Below are 14127 nucleotides of genomic sequence, written 5' to 3'. Positions count from 1 at the left end.
TAAACTCATTTACCGTCTTTATTGTAAAGAAGTTGCAGTTGGAACATGGGACACTGAAAATACACAATCACGGATTGTTCTTTCAGAAGAGGGAAGGAGAGATCCATATATACAAATATTGTAAACATGTTCACTTAAATATCCACAAATAATCGGTCTATGCTACAATGTACAGGGTTGTCACTCAACTGCAACTCCTGAGAGAGGCATCTGTCTGTAAGAATGAACGTGGCAACCGCATTTGGTATTGACTTAATGTGAAAAGCCAGCTTCGAGCAATGCATGAGTACTCAGCTATGCAGAGGGACTCCCCCCCACCTCGGGCTGGGCCTTAAAGTGGGGTGCAGTGTGGGGAGCTGGACTAGTCGAGGAGGCCTAGTTAAAGGGGTTTGCAGGGAATGGCCGTCTCCAGGGCATGGTGGGCAGGTGGAGTCTCGAGACCTCTCCTCGTGGGGGGCGTGTCCTGCAGGCACCCAGTGTCTGGAGCTTCCCTGGGTCAAGGTCTTACTGAAAGGCTGCGAGAGGGCTGATGCTCAGGCCTACAGCCATGTTGTGCTTTCCTGGCCAGAGCTGCCCGCAGCCCAGCAGGGGCCTGGGCTGAGGCAGGTAAGGGCTGGAGCTGGGACCACAGACAGAGGGGCTGCTTGTGGGGAACTACAAGGTGAAACCTTTAGACTTGACCACAATCACAACATCCACAGGGCCGGGCTACTCTAGTGCGCCTGTGAGAGGAAACGGGGGCAGCTCCAGGCAGAGCAAGGGGCCCCGTAGGGTGAGACACCAGGGCAGAGTGAGGACCACCACTATCCACGGGGACAGGGGATGGGGAACTGGCCACGCTTGCTGGGCCACGGGGTGAGGGCAGTGTCCCTTCCCCCAGGCACCCCGAGTCCAGGGCAGCCCCCGCACCCGGCTATGGAGGGCAGCTGAACCTCTGACCCCGGAGTGGGCAGGTGAGCCCTGGCTGGCTCACGAGGGGAATGACTCCCTGCCAGGCTGGCCCATTTGAGGCTGGAGGACACGTGCCCAGGGCCATAATGTTCCCTCCTCAGGACCTTTGGCCCTGAGCTGGGGACTAAAGGGACCGGAGGAACTTGGGGGGCACAGCCAAGGTACCCTGGAGGCCACCTTCTCTTGGCCCCAGCTGACCCACAGCATCCACTCCCAGCTGCTGGGCCGGGAGGACCTGAGGGAGGCCCCAGGAGGCCTTGGACCCTGCATGGGTGGGGCAGCCTTTGCGCCTCGTCTGGGCCTGCTGGCCTCTAGTAGGCAGGGACCTGGTACCCTTTGGGGCTGGTGTCCAGGGTCTCGGTGAAGGGCGGGCTCTGGTAGGTCTCCGTGCCTTCCACACCGCTGCCCACCGGGTAGCCCGGGTAGGTCTGGCCTGCCCCAGCACCCAGCTGCTCGGTGGCAAAGAGCGACATGTCGGTGCCCAGACGGAACCGCTGCAGGGCCTTCACGGTAAGCGCCACCTGAGGGGGAGGCCGGGGTCAGCCAGGGCTGACCCTGCCCGGACCCTGTCCGAGCCCCAGCCCCGCCGCCAGCCGGCCGCACTCACCCAGCTGAGGATGGAGAAGAAGCTGAAGGTGATGACGGCGCGCGCCGCGTCCCCCGCCTGCGCCGTGCCCGGCCCGGGCGCCGTGCGCTGCCACTGGTTGGTGAGGAAACAAAAGCCCACGAACCACAGGAAGGACCAGAGGCCTGCGGGACGGCGCACTGACAGGTCGGGGGGCGCTCCACGCAGGCGCCGGGCCCAAACAGGAAGGAGACCCCGCCCCTGGGCCTGTCCCTGCCCACTCGATGAGAACCGCGCCCCTGGCCCCGCCCCGCCCGGCCCGGCCCGGCCCGCCCCGCCCCGGCCCGCCCCGCCCCGCCCGGCCGGCCCCGCCCACCTGAGAAGCCGAGGTCGAGCAGCACGGCTCGCCGCCGGTCGCGGACGCTGCTGATCTGCTGGAAGCGCACGTCGAGCAGCAGGAAGCCGGCGCAGGCGAGGAAGGCACCGAGGCCGAGCGCGACTCCGAAGCGGCAGGCGCCCGCGTTGCCGTTGAAGACGCAGCGTAGCTCTGGGCCGCTGTCGGCGTTCACGTAGCCCTCGTTGACTATGGGCCCGAAGACGGCGATGGAGAACACCTGCGGGCGGCGGCGGGAGGCGGTCAGGGCCCTGCGGTACCCCTTAGATCTCCTAGCCCACCGTGAGCGCCCACGGGCCCCTGAAGCCCAGGATCCATCTCGGGGCGGGGGGGCGATGTCTTCAGGGACCCCTCCCTTAATACCTACCTCAGGTGTAGTAACTGTAGACACAGCCTTTAGTGAGGATCTACTGTGCACTGTACTTAAAATGGCTACATGCCTTATTAGTGCATGGAATTCTCCGAAACAACCGCAAAGGTGCCATGGTTCTTATCTGCTTTGTAGATAGGGAGTTCGGGGCTCCAGCAGGTGAAGTGACTTGTCCAGGGGTCACATGGTTGGTAAGAGCCAGGGCTGGCATTCGAGCTGTGTCCTATGTATCTTGTGGAGCCCGAAGTGTCTCCCATGGCCCACTCCAGAGCGTGGGGACTGGATCTGTGACCCCCAGGCTTGAGTCAGCAGGGTTGGGAGAGTAGATGTGGAGTGGGGAGAGAGGGGGCATGGGGCACACAGCAGAGGGACAGCTGCACAGAGCTGTCAGCCAGGACCTGAGTGCACCTTGCCTTCAGCATGCCCGAGCTGTGCAGTCTTGTTTCCCAGCATGCCAAATGTAGCAGGCACGACTCATGGGGTGGCTGGATTAGAAATAATGCCCACCCAGCATCCTGCACTTTGTGGGCACTCCGGTCTGGGATTAATCATCAATACCAGCCATAAGTTCTGGGGTTCAGTCATACCTCAGTGCCCTGTGGCTGGAAGGCAAGGGAGGTGGTGTTAAGTGTTAGTCCCTCAGTCATGACTGACTCTTTGTGACCCCATGGACTGTAGCCACAGTCCTTTTAAACCAGATGCTGCTCTTGGAGGCTTGGGCAGCCATCTGTTTCTAAAAAAAGAAAAGACCTCCAATTTCAACTTCATTTTTCTCCTTTCCTGCCCAGCTCCTAGAGACTAAGAGGGAAACCAAAGTGCAAGATACTGACATGTACCTCCTGACTGGTCCACCAGTTGGGTCAGAGCTGGAACCAGAACGTAGGGTCCCTACTATCTGGTCTAGCCAGAGTCACTCCACCCCAGGGCCCCTGCCCTACCCTGAGCACCACCCTCCTGGAAGACAGGTGAGTAAATGCCAGCACCAGCTGCCAGCAGGTGGGCACAACCCAGAACTTGGCATTCCACGTTCCATGTCTCCTGCCGGAACGGATGGGAAGGAAGAGCAGGCCACTGGGCCTAGGGTTGCTCCAGTAGGCTAGCCTGCACCAAATCTGCCCCTCCCACACCACCTCCAGGAAGCCCTCCCAGTGCAGAGCCCCTTCCAGCTGCCCCAGGCAGAGGAATCCCGAAGCACCTCCACCCCCAACTCAACGGTTGCAACCGGGGGTCCTGGGAAGGGCCAGTTCCCTTCGAAGGAGCCTGGAGGATGTGCGCGCAGGAGAAGCAAGGGGGAGCCTCGGCCAGATTCTCTCGGTTCCGGTAGCCTCTCCTAGTGCTGAGGCTGAGCGCCCAAGCCCTCCGCGAATCCCGTCCCCACCCCTGTGCCCGTTTCCAAGAGTGAACACAGGAAAAACGGAGCGAGGGCTGAGGAAGGGCACTGAGTTAGACCTAAGGAAGAACTGGGAGGTGGGTGCGGCGGGTGGTGACCCCTCAATGTCCCTGGCTGTCGCCGCCGGCCCCTCCCCCGCCGGCAGGTGGGCGCACCCAGCCCGGTGACGTCACCCTAACCTGCGGCCGGCGGGGGAAGGGCCGGCGTGGATGGGGAAGGGGCGAAGGGCAGGGGCGAGGCAGAGGTGATCGGGGTGTGGTTGGCGAGGCGAGATGGGAGGGGGTATCGGGGCGGGGGCGGGGGCCGGCCACTCACCCAGGATGCGACCCGCAGCAGGGTCTGGGGCCGCCGCGCGAAGCTCACAGGGTCCAGGGCTGCCCCCGCGCGTCCCGCGCCGAACGAGCCTCCCTCCATGGCCAGCCTGGGCGGGCCGCGCGCACCCGGGGCCCTCTGTCCGCCTGTCCGTCGGGCCGGCCCCGCCCGAGGCCGCCCGGGGATGCTGCGAGTGCTGATGCTGCCGGTGCGGCCAGTGCTGCCGCCGCCGCCGCCGCCGCCGCCTTTCGGGAGCGCGCGCCCGCTGCGGCGGGGATGCGCGGGGCGGCACCGAGCCCGCGCCCCCCCCCCACCCCGGTCCACGCGCTCAGGGCTGGAGACCTCACCTCCCTCCGCCCCGCCCACTTTCCACCCCCGGTTGGCACCGCAGGACCACCCCACCCGCCAGGAGACCACTCTACCCGCCAGTCCCCACCAGGAGGCAAGGTCAAGGGGCCGAGTGCCCCCACCCCAAAAATAGTCCGGAGTCAGCAGGGCGCGCAGACACTGGGCTCAGCCTTTGCGGTAGCCACACGGATGGACGGACCGTCGTGACCCTGCTCCTCTGAACAGGGCCCGTTGCTGAGTATATAAGGAAGTAACAAACCCAGGGCTCCAGTGTCTCTCCCCAGCCCTCAGGGAAAGAGAACCCAGCTTCCATGAGTCCCCCTTTTCCTTCAGAGGATTCCAGCCTCCCTAACCGCATGGGGCACTTCTGCCCTCAGGGCACTGCCCAAGCAGGCAGAGCCCAGAGGCCTTCCGGGTTGGAGGTGGGGCGTCTCTGCTCTTATCCTGTGGCTGGATGTGGTCCTGCGGAGGGTGCTCACTGAGCCCCCTCCACACTCCTGGGTCTCCCCAACTGACTTTTGGCAGTGGGGAGTTTGGCAGAGCGGGTGCGTGGCTCCCTTGCACACCTGCTGGGTTTCTTCCAGAGATCACCCAGCTTGGGGTTGGACAGGGTCCCTTCCTTCATGGTCCTTCCAGGGAGCTGGGCAGGGGCCCAGGTGACGCTTGTTTCTGTCCAGGACATTTGAGGAAAGTCCACATTCCTTGAGCATTGGCAGTGCCTAGCGTTCCACCACCCTCTGTGGAGAAGGGGACTCTTACCCCCTCTTTCTTCAGATGGTAAACAGCCAGTCCGGGAGTTCCCTGGCAGTCCAGTGTTTAGGACTCGGCACTTTCTCTGCCAGGGCCGGGTTTGATCCCTGGTCAGGGAACTAGTAAGATCGCGTAAGCTATACAATGTGACCAAGTTTGTTTGTTTGTTTTTTTAAAAAGACTGGTTTAGTTCCTTGATCCCAGAAAGTGAAGAGCCGGGATTGAAACCCAGGTCACTACCATGCCAGGACAGATGACGCCAGTTTCTATCCAGGACATTGAGTAAAGGTGTGGCCTGGTTGACTCGATGCTTCATGCATCCGATCCCATACCTCTCACCTGTCAGCAACAGTTCCGTCTCATCCATCATTCATTTCCCCTTTTACTTGATTGGTTACATCGGTGCCTAAACCTGCTACTTCCTTCCACTCCTGAACCCACTTCCCTCCAGCTGTCATTGCTCCTTTTAGTCCCAGGGGCAATTCAGGCACTGCCATCCTTTTCCAATCCTCCTGGGCACACTCTGACGTCACCCTCTCCTCCTGTTCCTCCTACTTCATGGGCCCTTTTCTTGTCTCTTCCTGTGACCTTTGAGCTTAGGAGTCCCCATGTCTGGTCCTGGGGCTCTTCTCCCTGCTCTGTGCTCACTCTCTTGGTCTCCATGCTCACAGCTTGAGCCAGGACTTTCCCTTGAACTTGAGTCCCTCTTGTCGTAGCCTGGAAATCAGTCTGCTGCAAAGTTAAGAGTTTTATTGCGAGGTGAAACTTTGAGGAAGCCAGAGTTAGGGAAGAAGGGAAGTGAGGCAGGGAAGAGGGGAGGGCCAGCATGGAAGGCGTGAGCTGACCACAGCCCTGCTGGCTCCCAGCACGAAGGTCCCCCTGTGCTGGGGGCGTCCATCTGGTGTACCAAAGAATAGCGACTTCTCCACCGGTTGCCCCTATTTCTTTGTGTCACCTGGCCCCTCTGGGTAGCCCCTGTGGAAGCCAGCACCCCCATGGAGCCAGTGTGGTGAAGATGCCGAGGAGAGGCTGTGCTAAAGGCTGGCTCTTGCCCAGGAAGGGACTGAGACATGCTATGGAGAGGTGACCAGAGCTTTATGACCACAGGGATGGGGCACACTGTTGCTGGGCCATTCCAGCTGGGAACCAAGCCCTGGGAATGGGTGTGGTTGAGAGGATCTGGGAAGGCCCTAAAGCTGGGTCTAGGTCACCCCCAAACCTGCTCCACTCATAGCCTTCTCATCTCACTGACACACTGGGCAACTCCCTCCTTCCAGTGGCTTGGGCCAGAAGCCTGTAGTCACCTTGGACTCCACCTTCAGAATGTATCCAGTGATGCCTGCCACCCACCCTGGGATAAGCTTCCCTCTCAGCTGCTGTGGAGTAGGTGTTGCTCCTCCCTACTCTCAGCCACCTCCGCCACATTCCAGCTCAAGTCACACCTTGCCGACCCTCCGCTCCAGATCCTCCATGATGCATGTTTGGTCAGAGCTGGGTGTTAGAACCACATCCTTACTGGGGCCTTCAGGACCTTCTGTCATTCAACCTCCCCTCCTCTGATCCACGCTCCCTCGGCTCCAGCAACTCAGCCTCCTGTTCCTGAATATCCTAGCCCACCCTGGCCTTGGAAAGGCCCCCTTCTCCTGGGGAGCCAGAACCCAGATAAGAAGCAGCAGGCCTGTCTGCTGTTGCAAGTCCCAGCACAAAATACGCTGAAGCCAGGGCTTCGGTCATTTCTCCAGCATTTTATTTTGGTCTCGAGTTCCACGGAACCTGTAAGGCCAGAGGCCGGATCGGAGGTGAGCAGCAGAGTTCGGCCCATAAGCCTCTTTCCTGATGTGCAAACAGCGCACAGCCTCCGGGGCTACAGTCACTGTCCCACGCTGTCCCTCACTACAAGGTGGGGAGACACTGGCCAGGCCTGAGGGGCGAGATGGTGGTTGCCCAGCCAGGCCTGTGGGCTTCCTGTGTGGAGAAGGTGGCGGGGTGGGTGAGCAGGAGGCCAAATCCTTAAGGGAAGGGACGTCCTGGGCTGCCCCTGCCTCCCCTGTCGATAGCCTCACAGGCCCACAGTGAGGAGGCCACCACTGAGGTGCCTGCATCGGGCTCCTCCACTTCTCAGAACCGGAGAGGGAGAGGGTTCCCAGGGCAGGGTCTGGGGACCACCCAACGGAGACACCACTGGCTCTGTGTGTGATGGCACTTTAATGAGCCCCGCCCCCTCTGGCCGGGCCTCCCCAGGCTCAGCCGCTGGCTAGTCACAGGAGCCATCCTTCCAGCCGTCGCGCCAGCGCTCGTCCACCAGTGAGCAGTCGAAGTCTGGCTTGCCCAGCTTCCGATTCACCTCGTTGTGCAGACGGCAGAGCCACTGGGTGAAGCTCACCCGAGTGCGCGTGTCTGGCTGGTCCCTGTATATCCTGCGTGAGGGGGAGCACGTGCAGGAGGGGGCAGGCTGTGCTCCCAGCATGCCCGCCCCACCATCTTCCTGGCTTGCCCAATCCAGGGAAGAGAGCTGGGGCCTAGATCCAGGGGTGCCCTCATGCTCTGAGGAATTCCCAGAAGGGGGCTGACCCTCCAGCCTCAAGTCCCAGTTGACTCTTAGGCCTGCTCCAACCCCTACCTAGGGCACGTGGCAAACCCTGACAAGAGCCCCGGGCAAGACATAAGGCACAAGGTCTCCGCTTTACAGCCTCATAACAATCAGGAGGCCTCACCCCAGCGTCCCTGGCCCCAGGCAGCGTGTGGAGGGGCAGGGCTGGAATAAAGGCCTACCTGAAAACCAGGTCTGCTTCTTCACACCTTTGGCCCTGCCACACCACCTCAGCAAGAGACCTCGTATAAATAAATGCCCAGGCTCCAAACAGCAAGGGCTGCCCTTTTTACCCCACAGCCAGCCCAGAAATGCTTATGGCTGCCAAACAACAGTTCTTGGGCTCCCCAAAAAAGGCGGCTCTTGGAAGCAAAAGCAGTGAGTTCCCAAGGCCTTGAAACTGAAGGTCCTGCTCCAGACGCTAGACAGAGTGGAGTCCCTGGAAACCTGCCAGAGTCTTCATCAGTGCTAAGCAAGGGATCGCATGAGAGTAGCCCTCCTGGGGAGGGAACTCCGTGGTTGCAGAAAGCAGCAGCCCCCAGCAGCAGCCCCAGGCCTGGCCTTTAAGGAGAAAGGGATGGCTCCAGAATCCCTCCGCTGTTGGTGGTCCCTGCTCTAGACAACCCGCTGCCACGACGGCCTCTACTTCTCTAGGCTCCCCTTTATGACATCTGCCAGGGGCCCCAGACCCAGGCTGCACACTCTGCAGACACGACTCACCTTTTCCTTATGTCTTCGGCACACTCTTCACACGGGTAAAACTTGGAAAATAAATGTATGAACTGGGCCATATCCTGCTGTTGCTCTGGGGTGGGCAGGTCAGGGTAGTAGGCAGCCAGGGTATGGAGGACAGCCCAGCTGTTGCGGCCCAGTTCCTCGCGATCCTGAGGGCAATCCTCCCTAAACTTGCTGTCCCGCTGTGGAAGGAGGCCGACCAAGGGTCAGTTCGGTTTTCCCCGACCAGAAACCTACAAAGTTCCCTATTTTTTTTTTCCGCCCCAGTCGGAGACCCACTGACCGGAGACAAAGTCCTGGGGCCGATCCAGCCCACACATGGCCAAGAGCCAAAAGGCTGGGCCTACCTTGGGGGCACGGTTAGGAAGCGCCGACCCCCGGGGAGGGGGCGGGGAGCCTGTCCAGGGTGCCCGAGGACAAGGTGTGGGGGCCCCCCTACGCCTGCACCTTCTGCTGCGTGCGCATCCACGACTTGAAGTCCACGCAGGCCCGGCAGGGCCACCGCGGGGAGGCGAGCTCGGAGGCCGGAGGGTCGGACGCCGGCCCCGCGGATGGCGCCCGGGCCGAAGCAGCGGCTTTTCTCCCACCCGCGCCGCGCCCGCGCGCGTCCGTCACCAGGTCGTCCGTCACCTCGGAGCGCGCGCCGCCAGGAAGGAAGATCCCAGTGCCGAAGCGGCCGCCCTCGCTGGGCGCCGCCATGCCGCCCGCGCAGTGCCTGCCGGGCCAGCGCAGCCTCCACGACCGCAACCAGGCGGGCTCCAGGCCAGCGCGCGCGCCGCCGCCGCTAGAGCGCGACCGCAGAAGCCGGGCGCGCGCGCCGCGGACGCGGAGCTGGGCCCGGGGGCGGGGCCCGGTGCGGGGGCGCGGCTGGCGGCCCGGGTCCGCGCCCCGGGAGACGCAGGAGTGCGAAGTGGGGACGCGCCGGAGGCCCGAGCCGCGGTTTGCGCGGCGCCGGAGCGCCGAGTCTTAGCCTTGCGCCTGGGCCTCGTTCCACCGCCCGAGCCGGTCTTGTGTCGGCCGTAGCACAGCTCCCGCTTCCTCGAGTATATCACTGTGTTGTGGATGACGACCCATGGGAGCGACGCGGCTTCGGGCTGCGGCCTTCTGGACCTCCGTGTTGAGGCCCGCGACGGCCTCATCGCTCCGCTCCGACCTTCTCGCGTGCCTGCGGCTTGGCGCTGTGCCCTCCGCTGGGGGCGCGCCCGGGAGCGGTGCTTGGCGCCTGGGCAATGCGGGGCGGGACTGTGAACGCACAAAGGGCGGTGCAACTGAGGGTTCGGGCGAGTCCGCCTAGGCGACCAGCGCCATCGCCACGGGAGCCCGCCTAGGCTGGGCGGATCGAGCCTGCAAAGGAGGAGGTGCGTCTCTGGACTCCCAGGAGCACTGAGCAGCCCCTCTCCTCTCTGCTCAGCCCCACAGCCTACCTGAAGGGGTTAAACCCAGGTGGGGCGTGGTCTCAGGGATACCACTGCTTCCATATGTACTTCAATTCCCATGTACATTAATGTGCACATTAATTGATTCTGCAAATACCTGTGTAGTGCCTGATCTGTCTTTAGCACTGCTCTAGGCTCTGGACAGGGCCAGGAGCAAGATTCGTTCCTCCCTGACCTCCTCAGTCTAGTGGTCAAGATGGAAAAAACAAGAGTCACACTAATAAGTGTTTAGATACAAGCTGTGATGGAGGCTATGAACAGGGTGTGTTAAATCTAGGAGGCCTCCTTGAGGAGTTGACCTTTAGGCAGAGAGGTCTGAAGAATGAGAAATCAGCTGAGGAGGGTTGTCAGAGCCAACGCAGGAGGGAGGAGGAGCTTGACTTCCTGCATGGGCAGAAAGGCCAGTGTGGGACAGGACCTGGGAAGGGTGGTGTGAGCAGAGGTCCTGAGGTGGCCAGGAGCCCACTGAGGACACCATCAACTGACCCAGGAGCTGGGGATGTGTGCTGAGGACCCTGGGACAGTGCTGGGAAGTTTGGGGGAGGGTACCCTGGCCTGATCCCATTTCGGTTTTGCATAGATTCTTCTGGAGAGTGGATTTCACGACAGCAAGTGAGGACCACAGGCTTTGAGGGGGGAGCATGGAGCTGTTGTAGTGGTCCAGGTGAGAGGTGAGGGAGGGAATGTGGAGAGTGTGGAGAGCATCTCAGTTGGGGGGGGTGGGTGGGGAACATGGGTCAGCCGTGTAGGGAGGGGCTGCAGCAACCTTCTACGTCCCTGGCTGTGAGCACCCTGGCCCTTCTCCAACTTCTCTGTCTTCCAAGGGAGCAGGAGCCGTCCCACTCTGTACTCTACCAGGCCAGCGGCCCCCACTGAGATTGCCAAGAGTGTGACAGCTGGACTGAAGGCACTTTGTAAAAATTAGGCCTGTGTCCACAGGTGTTCATTGCCTGGGCCAAGACCAGGGGAGGTTCGAAGGCTTCAGAGAGCGCCTCTGGCTGGACAGATGCACAAAGGCCTTTTGTCAGGCCGGGGTGGCTTCCTGACCCCTCCCTCCCTCCAGGGCTTGGGTGGAGGAGCTGGGACTGAGGCCCACCTGCCAGAGTGTGACTGAGGGAGGAGGGGAAGGGCCGTCAGAGTGCCGCCAGGCTGGCCGCCCCTCCCAGCTCTCAGAGGTGTGGGCGGGGGTAAGGAAGAACCCCTGCGCGCCAGGTTTGGATGGGCTCTCCAGGTTTGGATGGGCTCTCGGCTCCCCTGTAAGGCGGTGGTCCCGAGATGTGGCCCCCGGGCGCAACGTCTGGGGATTCTAGGGCCTTCCCTTCAATGCCCCAGCCAGTTGGGGGAGGGTCACTCCTGACCTCAGAGGTTGTGTCTGCAGCGCACTGATAAATCATGAATTCAGAGGTGATTCTCAGAACAGTCCTAGCCATTCCCAATTCCACCTCACCATTCCCAATTCTAGTGACTACAGATGGACCCTCTTCATCCTGCTGCAAGCCCCTCCACCACAGCAGGACCTGTGGGGTGGGCCTGTGAGGTCTGCCTCTCCCCAGCAGATGAAGAAACCCTGACAATATATGTTTAACACAAATTTCCTCCTCTGCCATTTGGGGATATTAAGAGACCTTTCCTCCAATGTGAGGATTAAGCCAAACAAAGCACTTAAGAGCCTTTAATATTTTCCTGGTGACGACTACAGTCAGCTCAGGGACAGAGCCAGGGGCACACCGGGCCACTGGGCGGCTCTGCCCAGCCTGGGCACCAGCAGGGCGTGGCGAGCTGGGAGGGGCGGCCTGGCGGTGCTCTAATGGCCCTTCCTTCCCCTCCTCCCCCCACGCTCACACTCTGGCAGGAACCCCCCCCCCCACCGTCACTGCTTCCCCTCCTACCCGGGGAGCCCCATGCCCCTGCCTCCCCAGGTGAGGGGTGCGGCAAGGAAGCGGGGAAGGCCCCAGTCAGGGGCAGGGTGGTGCAGCCAGGACTGGGGCACTGCTGGGGAATTCCAGCCTTCCGGGTGCCCAAGGCCTTCCCTCCTACCCCCATGGGCAGGGAGGTAGTGGGACCCGGGGTCACGCCCAGCAGACTCCCAGAAGTCCCTCACGGAGATCTGGGGAGGTCACCAGGATGGCGGGAGCCCGGCACCCGGTGTGTGTGAGTGGGGCAGCTCTGGTGCAGACAGAGAGGCTCCAGGTAGGAGCCCATGGGACCCCTGCCAGCCCCAGAGGAGGTGGGGGAGCTCCTGGCCCAGTGCCTCCAAGACGCCCCCAACCTTCCCCCAGCAGACGTTCGCCTTCTCCGTGTGCTGGTCAGATGACAGCGACAGCTTCGTACGCAGAAGCTGGGAGGACTTCAGGAGATTCCACGTGAGTGAACCTGGTCACCCGACTTCCCCTAGCAGCCTGACCCACGGGAGACCACCCACACCCTGCCCTTGTGCCCACTCAGGCTTTCAGCCAAGGGACCCCTGCCTGCCCTCCCAGGGAACCTAGTGGGCCCTCAGAGACCAATGATGCCTCTTCTCGCTCAGAAAACCCTCAAGGAGACCTTCCCGGTGGAGGCAGGCCTGCTGCGGAGATCTGATCGCGTTCTCCCCAAGCTCCCAGGTCAGGCCAGCAGGGATCCAGGAGGGTGGGGGCGGCAGCAGTGGGACGTGAGGAGCCTGGGCGGGGCTCCCACAGCTGCCCCATCCTCCCCGCAGCCGATGCACCCTGGCTGGTGCTCCGAGGCCGCACCGGCCGAGGCCTGGCCCGCCTGCAGCTGCTGGAGGCCTACCTGAGGGCGCTGCTGGTGGCCGGGGAGCGTGTGTCCCGCAGCCCGGTGCTCACTGGCTTCTTTGAGCCACAATCTCCGGACTTGGAGCCTATGCTGCCACCCGGCAGGTGCCTGCCCCGAGAACGGGGGAGGAGTGGTGGGGAAGAGCCCACAAGTGGGGAGGCTTGGAGGCTGGACGGGCCTGTGGGAGACACCTGACACCTCTCCCCTGCACCCTGGGCCCTCACCAGCCTGGTGATCCTGCCCAACCCGCAAGAGCCCCGGCCAGGCCCCCTAGGCAGCCCTGCCATCCGCACCCTGGAGGCCCAGAGCCTGCGCTGCCTGCAGCCCTTCAGCACGCAGGACACGCGGGGCCAGCCCTTCCGCGCTCAGGCCCAGGAGGCCCTGGATGTGCTGCTACGACACCCCTCAGGTGGGAAGATGCCCCGCAGGTGGGCTGGTGGCAGTCGGAGGGACAGGCCCTTTAGCCCCTGGGATCCCAGCGGGCTGCAGGAACTGAAGACCCCGCCCGTCCCCCTCTCGGGCACAGGCTGGTGGCTAGTGGCAAACGAGGACCAGCAGACGGCGTGGTTTCCTGCTCCCTACCTGGAGGAGGCGGCCCCACACCAGGGACAGGATGGGGGACAGCCCCTGGGGATAAGCGGTGAGACTGACCCTCCTCCCCACACCCCCGCCGTCATGGGGCAGTGTCCAGCGTGCGCCCGGGGAGAGGCGCCACGGGATGGCGGGGGCGACGGTGGCCCTGCAGTGTCTGCTTGGTCCCACTGGGCTTTAGAAGGGGTCTCTGGTATTGAGACACCTCTGAAGCCCTGTGGTGACCACCCAGCGTCTACCCCCAGGGCCCCAGTTCTGTGCTGTCAGTGCCTATGAGAGCAGCCGGGCTGATGAGCTGTCTGTGCCTGCAGGGGCACGCGTGCATGTGCTGGAAGCCTCTGACCGAGGCTGGTGGCTGTGCAGGTGTGTGGGCTGGGGCTCCGGCAGCCGGTCTGGTGCGGCGGGGTGGGGTGGGGTGGGGTGGGGCCCAGAGCCAACCAAACTCTGCGTCCTACAGGTTCCGAGGCTGCACCGGTCTCCTCCCAGCTGTGACGCTGCAGCATGATGGGCTGGGCACCCTCCTCAGCAGGCCGTGGCTCCACCATGGGGCTGATGGTGCAGAGGGCGGGGAGGGCAAGGCCCATGGCTCCCCCAGGTCCCCCCAGGCCGTGATGCCTCCGCCTCCTGTGCCTGCTCGGCCGCCTCTGAGCGCTATTCAGGGCCGCTGCTGCACCATCACCCGTCAGGCACTACAGCAGGGAGCCCCCTGAGTGTGGCTTATCGTGGAGGGCGGTGCTGTGCACCCCAGACCCCAGGGATCACCCCAGGCTCCAGAGCCCAGGGATGACGGCTAGCAGCCACCTCAGCCTCAGGGCCGTGGGAGGAGCGGTGGAGGTGGGGCTTGCTGGGCCGCATGCCCCTGGTGTGCCCTGAGTAAAGCTCTCCTGACTGACCGTGCCGTGTCCGTGTTGAAGGGCAGG

The 14127-nt window shown here is 62.7% G+C and overlaps 3 protein-coding genes across 4 annotated transcripts; 1 reads left to right on the top strand and 2 right to left on the bottom strand.

Annotated features, from left to right (window-relative positions):
• SYNGR3 (synaptogyrin 3) lies at positions 1 to 4228 on the bottom strand. Its single transcript, XM_018041062.1, has 4 exons — positions 3986 to 4228; positions 1893 to 2130; positions 1559 to 1701; positions 1 to 1472 (listed from the first exon to the last, which is right to left on the bottom strand). The coding sequence occupies exons 1-4, from the start codon at positions 4082 to 4084 to the stop codon at positions 1263 to 1265; spliced, it is 690 nt and encodes a 229-aa protein (XP_017896551.1). The 5' UTR covers positions 4085 to 4228; the 3' UTR covers positions 1 to 1262.
• Positions 6806 to 9126, bottom strand: GFER (growth factor, augmenter of liver regeneration). The gene is made up of 3 exons (XM_018040808.1): positions 8853 to 9126; positions 8391 to 8587; positions 6806 to 7497 (listed from the first exon to the last, which is right to left on the bottom strand). The coding sequence occupies exons 1-3, from the start codon at positions 9102 to 9104 to the stop codon at positions 7335 to 7337; spliced, it is 612 nt and encodes a 203-aa protein (XP_017896297.1). The 5' UTR covers positions 9105 to 9126; the 3' UTR covers positions 6806 to 7334.
• Positions 11725 to 14100, top strand: NOXO1 (NADPH oxidase organizer 1). 2 transcript variants are annotated; one of them, XM_018040806.1, is made up of 8 exons: positions 11725 to 12031; positions 12121 to 12204; positions 12369 to 12444; positions 12540 to 12720; positions 12844 to 13025; positions 13143 to 13256; positions 13453 to 13570; positions 13665 to 14100. In XM_018040806.1, the coding sequence occupies exons 1-8, from the start codon at positions 11966 to 11968 to the stop codon at positions 13915 to 13917; spliced, it is 1074 nt and encodes a 357-aa protein (XP_017896295.1). In that variant the 5' UTR covers positions 11725 to 11965; the 3' UTR covers positions 13918 to 14100. The 2 variants fall into 2 exon arrangements, with proteins under 2 accessions (XP_017896295.1, XP_017896296.1); XM_018040807.1 differs by having other exon boundaries at positions 11726 to 12031; positions 12124 to 12204.

Source organism: Capra hircus, chromosome 25 (assembly GCF_001704415.2).
Source record: "Capra hircus breed San Clemente chromosome 25, ASM170441v1, whole genome shotgun sequence".
Lineage (NCBI taxonomy): Eukaryota > Metazoa > Chordata > Mammalia > Artiodactyla > Bovidae > Capra > Capra hircus.
Note: the sequence above shows the minus strand (reverse complement) of the source record. Positions and strands in the feature narration are given on the sequence as shown.